Source organism: Manis javanica, chromosome 4 (assembly GCF_040802235.1).
Source record: "Manis javanica isolate MJ-LG chromosome 4, MJ_LKY, whole genome shotgun sequence".
Classification (NCBI taxonomy): Eukaryota; Metazoa; Chordata; class Mammalia; order Pholidota; family Manidae; genus Manis; species Manis javanica.
The window spans coordinates 157,188,408-157,203,072 of NC_133159.1; the positions used below are offsets into that span (position 1 = coordinate 157,188,408).

Here is a 14,665-nt window from a genome sequence, read left to right on the forward strand (position 1 = left end):
CTGAGTTAACACAGAGAACAGTACGTATGCCATGACTTGCACAGGTCATCTGCTAGTTCACGGAAGGACTGGGCCTACAGCGAAGGCCATCCGTCTTATGGCTAGACAGTCTAGTCTCTTTGTAGTCTTGAGACATAAATCACAGCCTGTTAATTCAAACCTCTTCCTTATGAAAATCCCTTATCTCAAACAAGCAGACTCTGATGGACCAGTAAGATTCTTTGTCTCTTCCAGCTTCCTCTGTAGAGGATCCAAGTTACGAGAGCCTCAGCTAAGAGTGTGAAGGAAATACAGGTTAACGTTGAATGGTGGTTAAAGGGAAGATGACAGTGGAATTTGAGGGGGAATCAACCAATAATAAATGTAGTACTGTTTCCCAGCTTCCCTCCAATACTGATCACCAGGTTCTGGGCTTAGTGGTGGGGGAGGAATTACTTACTGAACACCTACCATGTGCCGTTTATATGCACCCTTCAAAATAGGTAGCCTTAACTTCATAGGTGAGGAATCTATTTTACCAGGGGCCACCAGGTTAGGCAGAACCAAAGCTAGAGCCTGGGTCTACCACCACCAGTCCTTGCTTTCCTATACCATGGCTTTGCACAGTTAAGGCTAGCAGGACATTTTGTGCATAATTTCTTCCTATGCACATGGTCAGTCGAGAGGAAAAGCCTCTGTACCAGAGAACAGGAGCCTTCTACAGCAAGTAGGGAAGGTAGTGATGAGTTAGGAGGCCAGTGTTAAGCCCAGAGTATTCACGATCTGAATGCCGAATTCTTAAGGGCTAATTTAACACTCTAAACATGGAAAACCCAGTGGTTTGGAGTATCCATATGAAGACGCTATTCCCACACGGTAGTTACAGTCTAAGGCCACCTCTACCTCTGCTGGTCCTCACAGGACACACTCATTTTCCAATTTCTGAATAAGGATTTCTCTGGATGGCATTCCTCTCCTTGACTGCCAGAACCAGCCTCAAATAGAACCCTTCTATTTCTAGTTGGTGGCAAATACGTCACCAGTAGTCCTGTCTCCACCCATATCATGTTAACTCATTGTCAGCTTCCAATGTACTGGGCACTGTCTCCATTAGTTTTAGGCCTAGGTGAGAGGTGTGGTTGTTGAGGTGATCCCATTCTTCCTTCACACAAACCCTCCCATACCCATAGGCGCTTCCTTCTTCTGCCAAAACAAACTTTATTGCACCAAAAAGAAAAAAAAAAACTTCATTTATGTACAGTCAGATATAAAGACATCTCTTTGACTCCTGTGCATATATTTCCTCAACTCAAGATTAGGGCGTAAAAGTCAGGCTGGTATGCCAGACATGCTCTGCCCACGGCAGGGCCAAGGAGAGGATTGTCACTTGAAAGTGGGAACACTTAAATGGATGACAGACAGCACTGGACCAACAGACCAAGGGCATTCTTTGAAGCCCCGTGCTAGCTCTGGGAATGGAAGGGGGAATTGGAAGCAGGGTCCTTTTTGAGTCTCCTTGTAAAGAGACCCAGCCTTCAGGTATCCAAGGTAAACTTCCATTTCCCCAAGTCCACTTCCTGTCCAGTTTGTTTCCTGCCCTCCCAAGTAGGACATTCTCCTTTGTGCCCAACCCCCTTCCCAACTCCCCCAGGGAAGTCCCATGACCCACAGGGCAGAGGCCTCAATAGCAGCTGGCAGGGCAGGTAGGAGGTATCCTCTCCCTTACTCGTGGCTGGATACTGACCGAGGCCCTGCCTCACATGGGTCACCACTACCCCACTGGGAGCCATACCAAGAATCTGGAAAGTATGGGGTGAATACATTAAAAAGGGGAAGGATGGATTCCCTCAATGCCCAGTATCACAGGGCACCTGAAGCACGTTTTTCTGAGCCAACCAGCTAAAGGATACTGCAGCTAAATACAGACAGAGAAGCGACACAGCCAGGCAAACACCCATCAGAGTCAGTGACAAAGAGCAGCTGGGAGAGGGTGGGGAGGGGAGAGGAGGGGAGGAGTCTCCAGAGCCCCAGCCCCAACCCCTCTGCCTTTGGCTATCCTTGCCCCCCACCAATCCCTGGGCACTGAAGTAGGAGGGGGACCTACAGCTGAGGTGACTACACAGGGACAGCCACACAGTACAGCGAACTGGCATCGGGCTCCCCCTGCAGCTCATCCCAGAAGCAATGCCCTCATTGGGAAATCTGTGAGAGACTATGTATGCTATGTAGTGGCTTAAGTCCCATACACATGACAGCTGCCTGGGTTGGGAACTTTTCGAATCAGTGATAGTGGGGACAATTTTCAGTTTCTTACAGTGCCTGTGCAGGCTTTACCCAGACACTGATTCCACCCCAGTCATTTACCTTCTGTCTGAAATCTAGAAATGGGTAAGGGAACGGAGGGCAGAGGAGAAAGGTGCTCAGGTGCTAGGTAAAGCTTACTGTTCAGCAGCCTAGACTCCACCACTGTTCCTTCTCTTTGGTCTGTCTAGAACAGTGACCATAAATTAGAAAAAACAAAGTTATGCTGGCCCATGAGAAGTAATAGGAGAGAGGCAGGGAGGAAAAGGGCATTGGGAAGCCCTGCTTCAAGACTGCAGACAGACAGACAACCACTGAGACTGCTTAAGTGTCACAGACAGTCCCCCACCCCAAGCCCCCTTCCAGATCTCCCCCATAAATCACTTGGGCATACCCCTTCTTAGAACCGCAATTTCTGTCTCCCACCTACCCCTAAGGAGCTGGCCCTGTGGAGAGGTGTGTTGGTTGCTTTGTTTTTGCCAGAGGCCCTCGCCCTGGGTGCTCCTGGATAGGTACCTTGGCCCCTGATATAGGATGAACAAGCCCCGGATGCTCGAGAGCCCAGGAGGTCAGAACAGCAAGAGCCTCCCCACTCCCGCACCCCAGGACCGAGCTTGCTTGCATCTTGCCATCTTGCAGGATGACGTCACGTTTGGAGGGAGATACACAGTGCCTCTCCATCCCTGGGGTGGGGGAAGGGACTTTGCTGGGACTCTCGAGTTGCGGGAGGGGAGAGGGGAGCAGGGTCTAAACCCTCAGGCTCCCGTGCAGGTCTGTCTCTGTCCCAGAAGAGCTGCTATCAGAGTCCATTTCGGTGTTCTCATTATGGAGCCTCTCCAGCACTTTCTGACGAATCAGTCCCAGGCGCATCAAGAGGGACTGGTAGTCAAAGTGGCCCCGTTTCTCTCCAAAAGGGTCCTGTGGGGGAAAGGAGACAAGCGGGATGGAAGATGCAAGTCTGAGTGGCTCGCCCTGGCGAAGGCAGCTTTGGGCCCATGTGAAATGTGTGCTCAGCTTCTAAGTCATAGGGACAGAGGAGGGAGGACATAGGATAGACAGTTCCAAACAGCACACAACATAGTCTTGGTTTAGGAATATTATGGCACGTTTACTGCCCCAAACAGTTTTGGCTTGTGCCAACATTAAAATACGTTTGCATTCCTTAAAAGCAAGCCAATATGCAAAACGGGGATACAGTAAAGATGAGATAGCTAGGGAAGAGAAATTCAAGGCCAGGCCAGGACTGTAATCATTAATATGCCTGTGTTTTCTTTTTAATTAGCCTCACAAAAACCATAAAGGAAAAAATCATCCTTCATTCCCTAAAAAAGGTAATTTGCTTTTCTAAGATCATAGGCAGGTCTAGAACTCATGAGGTCTGTCTCCAGATAAGCACTGATACTCTTCCCCAGGGACCTGTCACTATAATCCTGGCCAGGTTTCTAAAGCATCACTCCAGGGCCACCAAGCCTTAATCACAGTCCTTGTCATTCTAGATTAAAGATCTCCAAACATTACACAGAAAGGGGTTAACTGTACTGAAAGTCTCAAAAATAATGCTGTTATGGTTGGTGTGGAGGATATAAAAAATGCAATCTAAAATGCTATGTAGGGAATACAGGAGCAAAGTAGAGTGGTCAGAGTTCAAACAAGTTGGAGAACTCCTTCCTTGGCAGTCACAAAAGGAACATGATTCCCCCACAACCTCATACTCCATCTGCTTCTCCCACCTCAACTCCTTCTGCACTCCTGCCCACACATTAGCCTCATGATCAGGGGCCAGTGGACATATGTCAGTCATTTGACTACAGCCTGCACTTTTCACTTACAAGGGTTTACGTTCCCCAAAGGCTCAACCCCACACATCTCTGGAGCTGTCAATTTCCCAAATCTTCTTTCTTTTATCGTTGGCTCCACTTCCACCCACTCCTCTCCTCATCAGACAATGCTGTTCCTTTTCCCTCCTTCATTACAAGTTTTTTCCTTCACAGAATGAATATTAGAAATGTTGCTGAATACCAGTAATGAGAATTCCTGACAGATAATTACAGCATGCCCCTTCTTTGATATACTCTCAGAACGCAGTCAGGAAACAAGTTAACCCTGAGCCAGCCTTGCCCTCTGAGTTTAAGTGTGGCGAGTGGGTGCAAGTCCTTGAAGGAAGGATAGGGAAACTACTCTTTCTAGGCAGCATCTGACAAGACAGGTACTCCTACTGCTGGTGGGGTTGGGGGTTGGAGGAAAGAGCACAAGAAGAGCTGGAGGGAACCTTAAGATGTCTTAGTCACTTACCCAAGTCACCACATTTCTAAGCAAAATCCCAAAGACACAGAATTGGTCTTTCAGGTCTTACCCTCCTACCAACATGGTTATTTATATTTGAGCCTACTTACAATTTGGTTTAATAAGAATCTTTTAAGTCAAGCCAAAAATCTGTATTCTTATTGGGAGCAGAAGCACATTTCCCCAATAGAGGCAGAGAAGGAACACCTGGTCACCATCTCTGTGACAGGAATCTTTTAGCACGTAACACTGCCTACCCAATGTTCTCCCAGGCCTTCTTTCTCTGTGAGCACCCCTCTGAGCAAGGGCTAGAATTCCAACAGGTGACTCTCATGATCCCTACAACTTGAGAGGGCTGGAATGTTCTTGGTTTGAAAAGACTACTGATCAAGAAGGCAAGAAAAGGCTAAAAGGCAGGACAATTCAGATCCTACACATGGGTACCTACTTTATGCCAGGCACTGAGAACTGGCACCATATAACTTTGGGCAAGTCCTCTCCTCGTTGGGTCTCAGCTATTCGAATGAAGCAGGTCCTTTTGCCTCTGAACTGTATGAGTGGTATGAGGTCACCTTGGGGATTTTACATGGTCTGCGTCTAGGCTTCTGACTGCATTACCTGCATAGTCTGGCCTTGAAGGTGAAGGCGATCTTTGCAGGCCACCTCATAGAAGTCATAATACTCCAGGAAGGACTTCTCCATCACCCCTCTGGAAAGCAAGCAGAGAAGCTTAGGTGCAGTGGGGGGAGGTGGGTCACACCTCTACCATCCAAACTTAATGTCAAATTAAATAGCTCAAATTCCCAAGCCCAGATTTGGTTTCCCACAAAGTTCTTTCAATGGAAAAAGGAAAAAGCAGCAGCTGACTTTCCATGGTTGATTTCTCTTATACCTTAAGGTTTATAAAATGAGTAACTGTTAATACCGATTATTTGATTTCTAACTTCAAATCAGGATTTGCTCAATCTCATTTGTGTTCCACAGGTCATCCCTAATCCCAAACCTTACTCGAATTCTCCTAGCAAGTTTGTTTCATTAACTTTGCTCAGTTTTTAACACTTAGAAATAAACCTGGCTTTCCTATTACATGCTCTACACCTTGTTTGGCTATACAACAGTTAAGTGTCTTTAATATGCCCAGGTCCTCAACAGACTGGGGGCTCCCTGAGACCAGGGTCTCTTTAAGAACACAGAAGCTCTCTGAACTTCCTCTTGGGTAATCCTCAGTCATCTGCTCAAAGCATGAACCACATCTCTCCTTTTCTTCTATCTTCCTCTGGTGCCCAACACCAAACTTTGCCCCAAAGCTACTCGAGGGTATGAGCCAGCAGCTCAATCTCCAACAGGAATACCAAGTACCCAGAGGGCTCTCCTGACACATACCGTAGGGGTTCAGGGCAGGGGCATTTTCCTTCCATCATGTCACAGACTGCCACTCTGATGGTTTCATGCCGAATACATTCATTGTAATTTTTGCTGTCTCCTGGATGTCTCTCCTGTAATGTGACAGGTAGCATAGTATCCAAGCACAAAGTTTAGGCAAAAAGAAGAGCCAATAGGAGGAGACTTTAGGATTAGTTTGTGGTGTGTGACCCAAGCAAAAGTACTACCTTTCCATTGTAAGGCAAATCCATGAAAAGCAACTATGCTTTTTAACTTTGGAGACCATTCACCTGCCTCCATGGATACCACACTTACTTTCTGTTACAGGTTGTTTGACCTGTAAACAGCAAATTAGATGTGTCAAAGTTTCCTAAGCCTGAAATGATAGGCCTCTCGAATATAGATTGAGTGAGAATTAACCAAGTATAAAAACAATGGTGGTACAAAAAGGTAGATATATGTTGGGAGTCCCCGTGGGAAACCTACAGGTCCCAGGATGCTTCCTGGTTAACTCCTCTATGTCTGTAGGGTTCCATCATCATTTTGAGTCAACTACTATGAGTCTATCAAAACTTGAAATTTTCTAAAGAAAAACTCCAACTTTCACCTAGAAAGCACATATGAACACAGGTATGACTGGAAAGGAGTGCAGGCTCCCATCCTTTCACTCTTCCTTTGCTCTTCACTGTTCTTCCCACCACCAACCCCAGTCAATCAGAGCCCTGGCCTCTGATAAAAACAAACAATTAACAGGAAGGAGATATATACTGTCACACTACTAACCATGGTTCCTGAAATGCACCACAGTGAAATCACAGGGGCGCTGTAGGGTATTTTAAACTTTTCGAGGAAAGCTGTAGTTCAACAACTACCAAACACTGAACTATTAGCCTGAATTACATAGCTCAGTTTTAATGTTAAACTGCATTATATTCCTTTTGATGACATAGCACCTTGGTAAAGCTGGCTTTTCAGTTACTACTTTGATAAACAGCAGGTAGCATATGAAAATAGCAGGTAAGGGAAGTAAGGATACTGGGTCCAATCTGATTCCAAGATTTTCACAGCTGTATGATGCCTACAGGGTATGCATTCTATTATGTCATTTACAGACCCCAAAGCAGACTCAGAATTAATTTCAAGATGATTCCACTGACTTCCACATTGTAGATTAATCCAAGTCAAAGGAAGTAACTCGACAGTGTTACTGTAACTTAAGAAGGAAAAAAACTCATTATGAAGGAGGATAAACACCTGCAAAGAAATTTAATACATGGGGTCAAGCCAGGTAGGTAAAAAAAAACGACCCTCTCAAAACCAAGTACATCATGCCCCAGAGCTGGGCCCACCTGGCCTCACCTGCTCAAAGCCAGGCTCATTGTGATAGGGATTCTCAGTCATCAGGGACTGGATGGAGATGAGCACAGAAGAGATGCTCTGGGCTGGGCTCCAGGCAGGGCCAGTCCACGTACTGCAAAACACATCAGAGGGAAGGGAAGAGAGTGAGGCAGAGAGAGACAAAAAGGGCATCACAGAAAGACCAGCGCACAAGTACCCTGGGCCTCGCAGCACTATAATTAGTGACTCAACATTTCTTTTTCACTATTAATACTCTGCAATTTCCCAGCCTCTGTTTCACCCTCTTTCACCAGAAATCAGTCAACTGTCTAATCCTCTTATCAAGTGGACAGAAATAAAGAAGGTAAAGCAAAGAAGATAACTTTGAAGGGATTTTCTTTGGCTATGAAAGAAACAGTAGCCAGGGAAGGTTTCTTTCAATAAAGTAAGAAAACAGCTCCAAAAGCAGTCTAAATGCTAACCTCTGCAGATCCCAAAGAGCTTACTTATTTACTTGTGGGTGGTGATGGGAGTTAGTGGAGAGGAGTTGAGCACAGAGGCATAGAAGGGATTGAAGCCATCTGGTTAGAGGCCATGTGGTGGGACTGATGATCAGGGATCCAGTTCTGTATCAAGTGCCCAAGGAGTATCAAATTCTCTGAAGACTACAGAACTCTGCCAAAGGACATGATGGGAAAAAAGTACACTTCTAAATTGTGGAGAGTCTGACAATAACACACTTGACCCTTGAACAACACTGGGGTTAGGGGCACTAACCCCTCACACAGTTGAAAATCTGCCTGAAACTTCTGACTCCCCCAAAACCTAACTATAAATACCCTATGTTGACTGGAAGCCTTACCGATGAACACTCAATTAACACTTATCTTACATGTTATATGTATTTTACATATTATATCTTACATATTATATGCTGTATTCTTACAGTAAAGTAAGCTACAGATGTTTTTTCAAATTGCTGCAGATTTCAAAAAACATTTTCTGATATATCTACTGAAAGAATCTGTGTCTAAGTGGACCGATGCAGTTTAAACCCGTGTTTTTCAAGGGTTAGCTGTATAAGGAAAACGTCTTCAACAAGAGACAAACACCAAAATCACTCCTCTCTTTCAAAAACCTGATCGACTATTGGAAGGAGGGCAGTTAGGACATTAATGACATTAGTGTTAGCTCACTTATTGAAGACCAGACACTTAGCTGGAAGCTGAACACAACCTGGGCCCTGACTGGCCTGTTGAAGCTGACTGGCTAATACCCTCTTCCTGCTAGACCCGAGGAAAGCCCGAGTGATGAGCACAGTACCTCCGGCAGAGCTCGAGCTTCAGTGCCTCCTAACCTGCTCTTCTCAGCTCTGCTTCCCCAGAAACTCTAGACCTTCAGCTCTGTAAGGCTTCACATATTCAGGGGCTCAAGTCAACAGGGCAAATGTTCACTCAATTTCTTTTGTCACTAAGTCAACTCAGTATTTTCTTCCAGGAAGGGAGGAAAGGAATGAGGCTGATAAATTGCACAGTCAAGTAAAAATGCATGAGAATTTTCTACTCTGATTCTTTGTGATAAATTTCCAATTTCAGGGTAGCTTCTCCTTTTCCACCCAACGCACTCTTGCCACTTTGACCTCACCATCTTACCTCCTGTTTCTACGATGAGCTGTTTGTTCCAAATAGCTTTATGTTGGCCTAATGGAGGAACACCTAATACAAGAACACTTTCATAAACAAAATTCATACTGCAACAGCAACTACAGTTCCTTACCACTGGGGGTTATGTGTATCACTATCTTACCAGCACAATTATATACCCTGATAAGATAAAGAACTTCTTTAAGGACAACCTTCTTTAAAAAGGACTTCCACACTGCCACAATCACACAACATATATTCCTGTATCTCAGGTTTTTAAAAAATAAAAATAAAGTAAAAATCATGTCTCCAGTTTTTGTCAGCTGCCTTTTCCCCACACAAACTCTGCAATGAGTTGGACAGAAAGAAAATAAACAGTTTCACCAGTTTGGGCAACTTTTTCAACTTCAACCTGCACTTGTTCTCTGCCCTAGGGAAATACAGACCACACTAAAAAGACCAATCCAGAACATGTAAGAAAACATTTCCATTCTGAATTTTTAACCCACAAAGGCCATTACAAAGGAATGGGTGAGAACTACATGAAGCTAAATCTCCATAGCACACAGAAACAAAATGTACTTGAAACTTCTGTTTTGTACCTGATAGGATTTCCAACCTCAGACATTTTTTACTCAGTTGTTAAAATATCATAATCATCCTCATCACCACCACCGCCTCCAAAGCCACTCACTGAGACTCAAATAAGACACCCACAATCTTGAATGGCACAGATCTGCAGCCTTTCTCAACCTGTTTGAGAGAAGATTTAAGCCCTGACACCCTAAGGGAGTGGTTCTCAAAGTGCAGTATGCACTAGCAATCACCCGGAGGGCTTATCACACACAGGTTGCTGGGCCCCACCCCAGAGCTTCTGATGTATTTTCTAGGGTGGGGTTCCAGATTTGCAGGGCTTTAAGTTCCCTTCCCAGGTGCCACTACTACTCAGGGAACCCCTTCACTAAGACATCCATTGTATGTAATGAATTAACTTCTCTTTTTGCATCTAGAGTGATACTAGTCATGGACCATTTTGGGGAACTGAGGAAACAGTCACTCCAATCACGTTCTGTGGTTCAGATGGTGAACCCTTGCTGATAAAGGCTGGTCTTGAGTAATTATTTGCTAACAACAAACTTGGCCACTTAGAAGTCTCCTCTTACCCTAGAATACTCAAGCAGACTTTCCCATTGCGGTAGAAGTTGGGATTAAACCTCACTGTGTTATTGCCCGTTGTCATCAGTTTGACCCGAGGTGGGTGGATGGGATAGTCGGGCGGACACCGAAACACGAACAGGAAGAAACCCCCTTCATAAGGAGTGTCAAATGGGCCTGTGATCAATGCATGAATCTGCAAAATAAAACCCCATCTCAAAATTGTGAGGTGATGTCCCATCCCAAACCCTCCTGTCTTTCACTTACTACCCACACCAGAAACAGGACCTTCACTGGGTATCCATATTCCATATCCTCACCATGCAGAATGAATAGCCTGTACTTCTGCGTACTAAAAACGTTTGGAATTTTAAGAAATCCCATTAGAGTGGAGTGGCATCTCACTCAGGGGTTACATTCCTAAATTAGGAGTCCAAGATGAAAATTCAATCTAATCTAAATCACCTGTGAGTGCCCCTTAAAATTCCCTTAAAGCATGGTTTTGTTCAGACTTCTCTGATCAGTGTGATGTGTAATAAATAGATGGAATGCCAATGTGCAAAATATACTATGCATCTGTAAAATATTACCCTAGAATGTTTACTTTAAAGAAATTAATACATATTTTTATTGAGGACCTGTGTTTGGATACGCCTAGGTTAAACATGCATATAGACACAACTCCACTCTCCATTTATATGGCACAAAAGAGAGGTAAGATAAAATGGAAAAGAGGAGAGGGACTGGAGGCCAGGGCACCAGTGCCAGCCAGTAACAGTGTAGAGCTGAAGGCTGTGATGGAGGCCTGGAAGGTCTGCTTCCTCCAGAGGATCAAAGCTACTGTGGAGGATGTGGCTGGGGCGGCACCCAGCTGTGTCGAAGATACAAAGAAAAATGGGGAAAACTCAAGGTTCATTTAGAGCCATTAGACCAGCCCCAAAACTTTCCCTAACACTGTAGATTATTAGAAAAAACCCCAGCAGCACTTAAAACAGAATGCTAAATTCTCTTCCTCCAGCCATGATTATTGAACAGGATTGCCTTTCCAGAAGGGAGGAAAACCTGAACTGACTCAAGTTATATTTCTTATTTACAAAGGCTCCTAGGCACTTAACTCGCAATTTAAACAGCAAGAGGAAAAAGGACCTGCAATCCAATGCCTCAGTCTATAGTCCTCACCTTGCCTTGGTGACGTCCTAGACTGGCTTTCAGCCCTCAGTAATTTGGAATAACAAGCTCGAATGGTGTATATATGACATCAATTCTGGGACCCCAGGGATAAGCATATTAACACTGATACTTGACTGAGGACAACATGTTCCCGGAAAAACATTTCCAACCACATAAAAAGAAAAAATCAATTTAAAGGGAAATCCATTCAAAACGAAATAGAGCAACAATACAAAATCTGAACTTTTTGCTGCAAGGTATTGGACCTTTAAGGAGTTTTCATTCAAACGACACTAGATTTAGGATATCTGCTTCTTCCCAACATCAGTTAAGTGATGTCACTTCTGAGGGTAGACCATCAATGAGAGAGTGGTCTAGATATCTGTGCCAGGGGAATATAAGTTTTCTCTGTGTCTGTACATGGCAAACAAGATAGCAATAGTCTTTGAGGTGGATGGGGTATTCAAAAGCAACCAGTAAGAACAGGAGCCTAAGCAAGACCTTTAACTACAAATCTGTTCACTCAAGCCTGCCCCCTCCCCAGCTTCTCTGCATGTGATGTATAGCATCATACTTAATGATCAAGAGTGAGTGGCAGGATGGTGGAAGAGTTGGGTAGTACAATGAATAGTGTGAACATAATTATTTATTATCCAAACTGGACCATTTTTGAAAGTGAGAGAGTTCCCTATTAATAGTTAAGCTGGGGAAATAGGTACAAACTGGGATTTCCCAAGCCAACCAGGACCTATTGGTACCACAATAACAGATCTATTCAAGGCTTTGCTCCACCTTACTGTGTGACCTTGTGCAAGCCACTTACTGTCTTGAGGCCTTGGTTTATTCATCTATGAAATCAGAGATGTGAAACTCGATAATCTCTTTTGGGCTCTTCCAACTTTATGGGCCCAATTTACCAGTTTCCCCCAACCCCCACCAAGTTACATACCTTAGTCATGTCAACAGTATCAGGTACAACGAACATTCCTGGAGGTGGCTCCTTATAAATGGACATGATATCCCTGTATAACATCAAGAGGAGGTGGGGAGGGAGTGAGGAAGAGGAGAAAAAAGGGGAATCCCTTGAGCAGGACAGTTGTTATCACCTCAATGAGGCCAGGGTTTGCGAAAATGGTGCTTGGTACCACAAATATTTGCAGCTAAAAAAATCTCAGCTGAGTACTTGTCAGGCAAGCAGAGAGGAATTATCAAAGGGGCATTGTTCCTTACGGGGAGAGTAGAGAGGGGAAGAAAAACTGGAATTCCCAATGGCATCAGATGGCACCGTGGAAAAGCCACATCCCATTTACTCTCACTTCCTCCCACATGGCAATTCATTCACTCCCACCTCTGAGATTCCCAGGTATTATGGCTGAATGCTAAGTGAAGATTTTTCAGTAACTGGGAAGGCATAATCAACACCACTAAAAACTAATTCCATAAACCACACAGTGGACCACTGCTGGCAAGGCGATGAAGCCAAGTGAGCTAGCAGGGAGCAGTAATGGTCATGCCCAGGGACTAACTGGGTAGAGAGCTCTTCAGGTTGGGGTCGGGGAACTCTGAAATCGCTGATAATCTCGCATCTGAAAGATGACCTGTAGCAACTACCATAGAAGATGAGAGGATTTCTAGGTCATATCCCATGAACTAGAAGGCATCAGTTGTGACTAAGGGTCTAAAGAAGGCATTCTAGGTGGGAAAAGCCTAGGGACTTACTGGGGCACAGAGTGATATTTAAAAAGTGCAAAAAAGTGACGGAGCAGAGAAAGAAGTATTGGCAGAATTCAAAAGTATGTTAGGATTGGAATACTGAAATGGCTGAAGGAGAACCGGAGTTGAGTGGAGTCTGAGTTTAAGTTAGCGGTGGTAATCCTGACGGACTTGGCATGCTATGTCAGTCAATGGGTCATGTACTTTTCACACAATGGGCTGTTTAATTTTTATCACAGCCTTGAAAGGTAGGTAGAGACAACTGAAAGGACCTGGAACATTGGGGATGAGATTGCCTAGATGAGGATGATTGCGATGGGGGCATTGGGAAAATGGTCATCAGCAAACGGGTTTCAAGATTATTAAGTAACTAAAGCATTACCCTCTTCCTATGAGACAGATACTAAGACAAGCATTTTTGCAAAAATATTATTAAATGGTATGATTTAAGATCAGTCACCCAAAAAATAAGCACAGCAAGGACTGGGCCTTTGTTTCTGTATTTGAATTGGGCATCTTTGCTTCAGAAAAGTAAACCAGATGACCCAGAGAAGAAAATACAGGGAGTAAATCTTGAGTGGGATAGTACAAGCCAGAGTAAGACTGCAGGGAGGAAGCCTGGTTACTGGAACAGGTGTCAGAGTGGACAGTTTTGGGGTTCGGGAAAAGTGGTTCAAAGGAAGACTGCTGGAGAATGTGAGGGAAGCGATCTAGGCTTGGGAAGGGGGCTTGAGGAGAAGGGAGGAATAAAAAGGCTGGCTTCGAATCTGAGACCAGATTCGCAAAGGGCAAAGCAAGCTGTGTGTGTGTGTGTGTTACAAACGGGGCTGGAGAGGAGACGACGGGGGTGGGGGTGGGGGCCGATGGGTGGGGCCTCCGGGCAGCATCTAGCAAGGCTGGGGTGGGGAAAGGGGGAGAGGGGCGGTGCGGAGGGTGGCAGGGGGTGTTACTGAAGAGCGAAAGGGTCAGATTTCGGGCGGGAGGAATGGGGGAGGGCGTCCGGAATGGAAACGGAAGGCTCACGGGAGGTTGGTGAGGGGCGGGGTTGGACCTGGGCTAGCAAGAGGGGTTTGGTGTGTGCGAGGCTGGGGGCGGGTGGAGAGAGGACTTGCATCCCAACGCTCCGGGCTGGAGACGTGGGTCTCGGGACTGGGCAGCCGCGAGGGAAACGCGGAGCAGCGCGGGTGGGGGGGGGGGGTTGTGGAGGGAAAGGGGGTTGGGGAAGGTCGAGCCCCGTAGCTCGGGGCTGGGGCAGGAAAAACCCCGGCTCACCGCTTGATCCGGAGTAGACACTGCGGCGCGGTTCGCTCGCCGTCCCAGTCGGAGCTGAGTGTGGGGTCCCAGTGGCTAAGCAGCGCGGCCCCGTGGGCAGCGGCCGAGGGCGGGAGCCCGGGCAGCGGAGCCAGGCCGCTCCCCGGTCCCCCGGCCCCGCCCGCCGCCGCCGCCGCCGCCCACACATCCGGCAGGAAAGGCGGCCCGAACCCGCTGCCGCTAACGCCAACAACACCGGCGACGCCGCTCGCCCCAGGGCCCGTCGCCCCAGCGCCCGCTGTCGCTGTCGCCGCCTCTTCAGTCGGACTCTCCGCCATCGCTGCTTCGCTTCCGGGACTGCTCGGCAGCACGTCCGCCGACCAGAGCGGCCGCTGCTCCCTCCCGCTCCCGCACCACCGAGAGCCGGGCCAGAGTGTCCCCACCCTCCG

The 14,665-nt window shown here is 46.2% G+C and overlaps 1 protein-coding gene across 1 annotated transcript; it reads right to left on the reverse strand.

Moving 5' to 3' along the window:
• Nucleotides 1–1,177: 1,177 nt before the first annotated feature.
• On the reverse strand, nucleotides 1,178–14,665 carry UBE2Z (ubiquitin conjugating enzyme E2 Z). The gene is made up of 7 exons (XM_036999016.2): nucleotides 14,238–14,665; nucleotides 12,202–12,274; nucleotides 10,091–10,278; nucleotides 7,306–7,417; nucleotides 5,947–6,059; nucleotides 5,182–5,272; nucleotides 1,178–3,198 (listed from the first exon to the last, which is right to left on the reverse strand). Exons 1-7 carry the CDS (start codon nucleotides 14,552–14,554, stop codon nucleotides 3,028–3,030), a joined length of 1,065 nt encoding a protein of 354 aa, XP_036854911.1. The 5' UTR covers nucleotides 14,555–14,665; the 3' UTR covers nucleotides 1,178–3,027.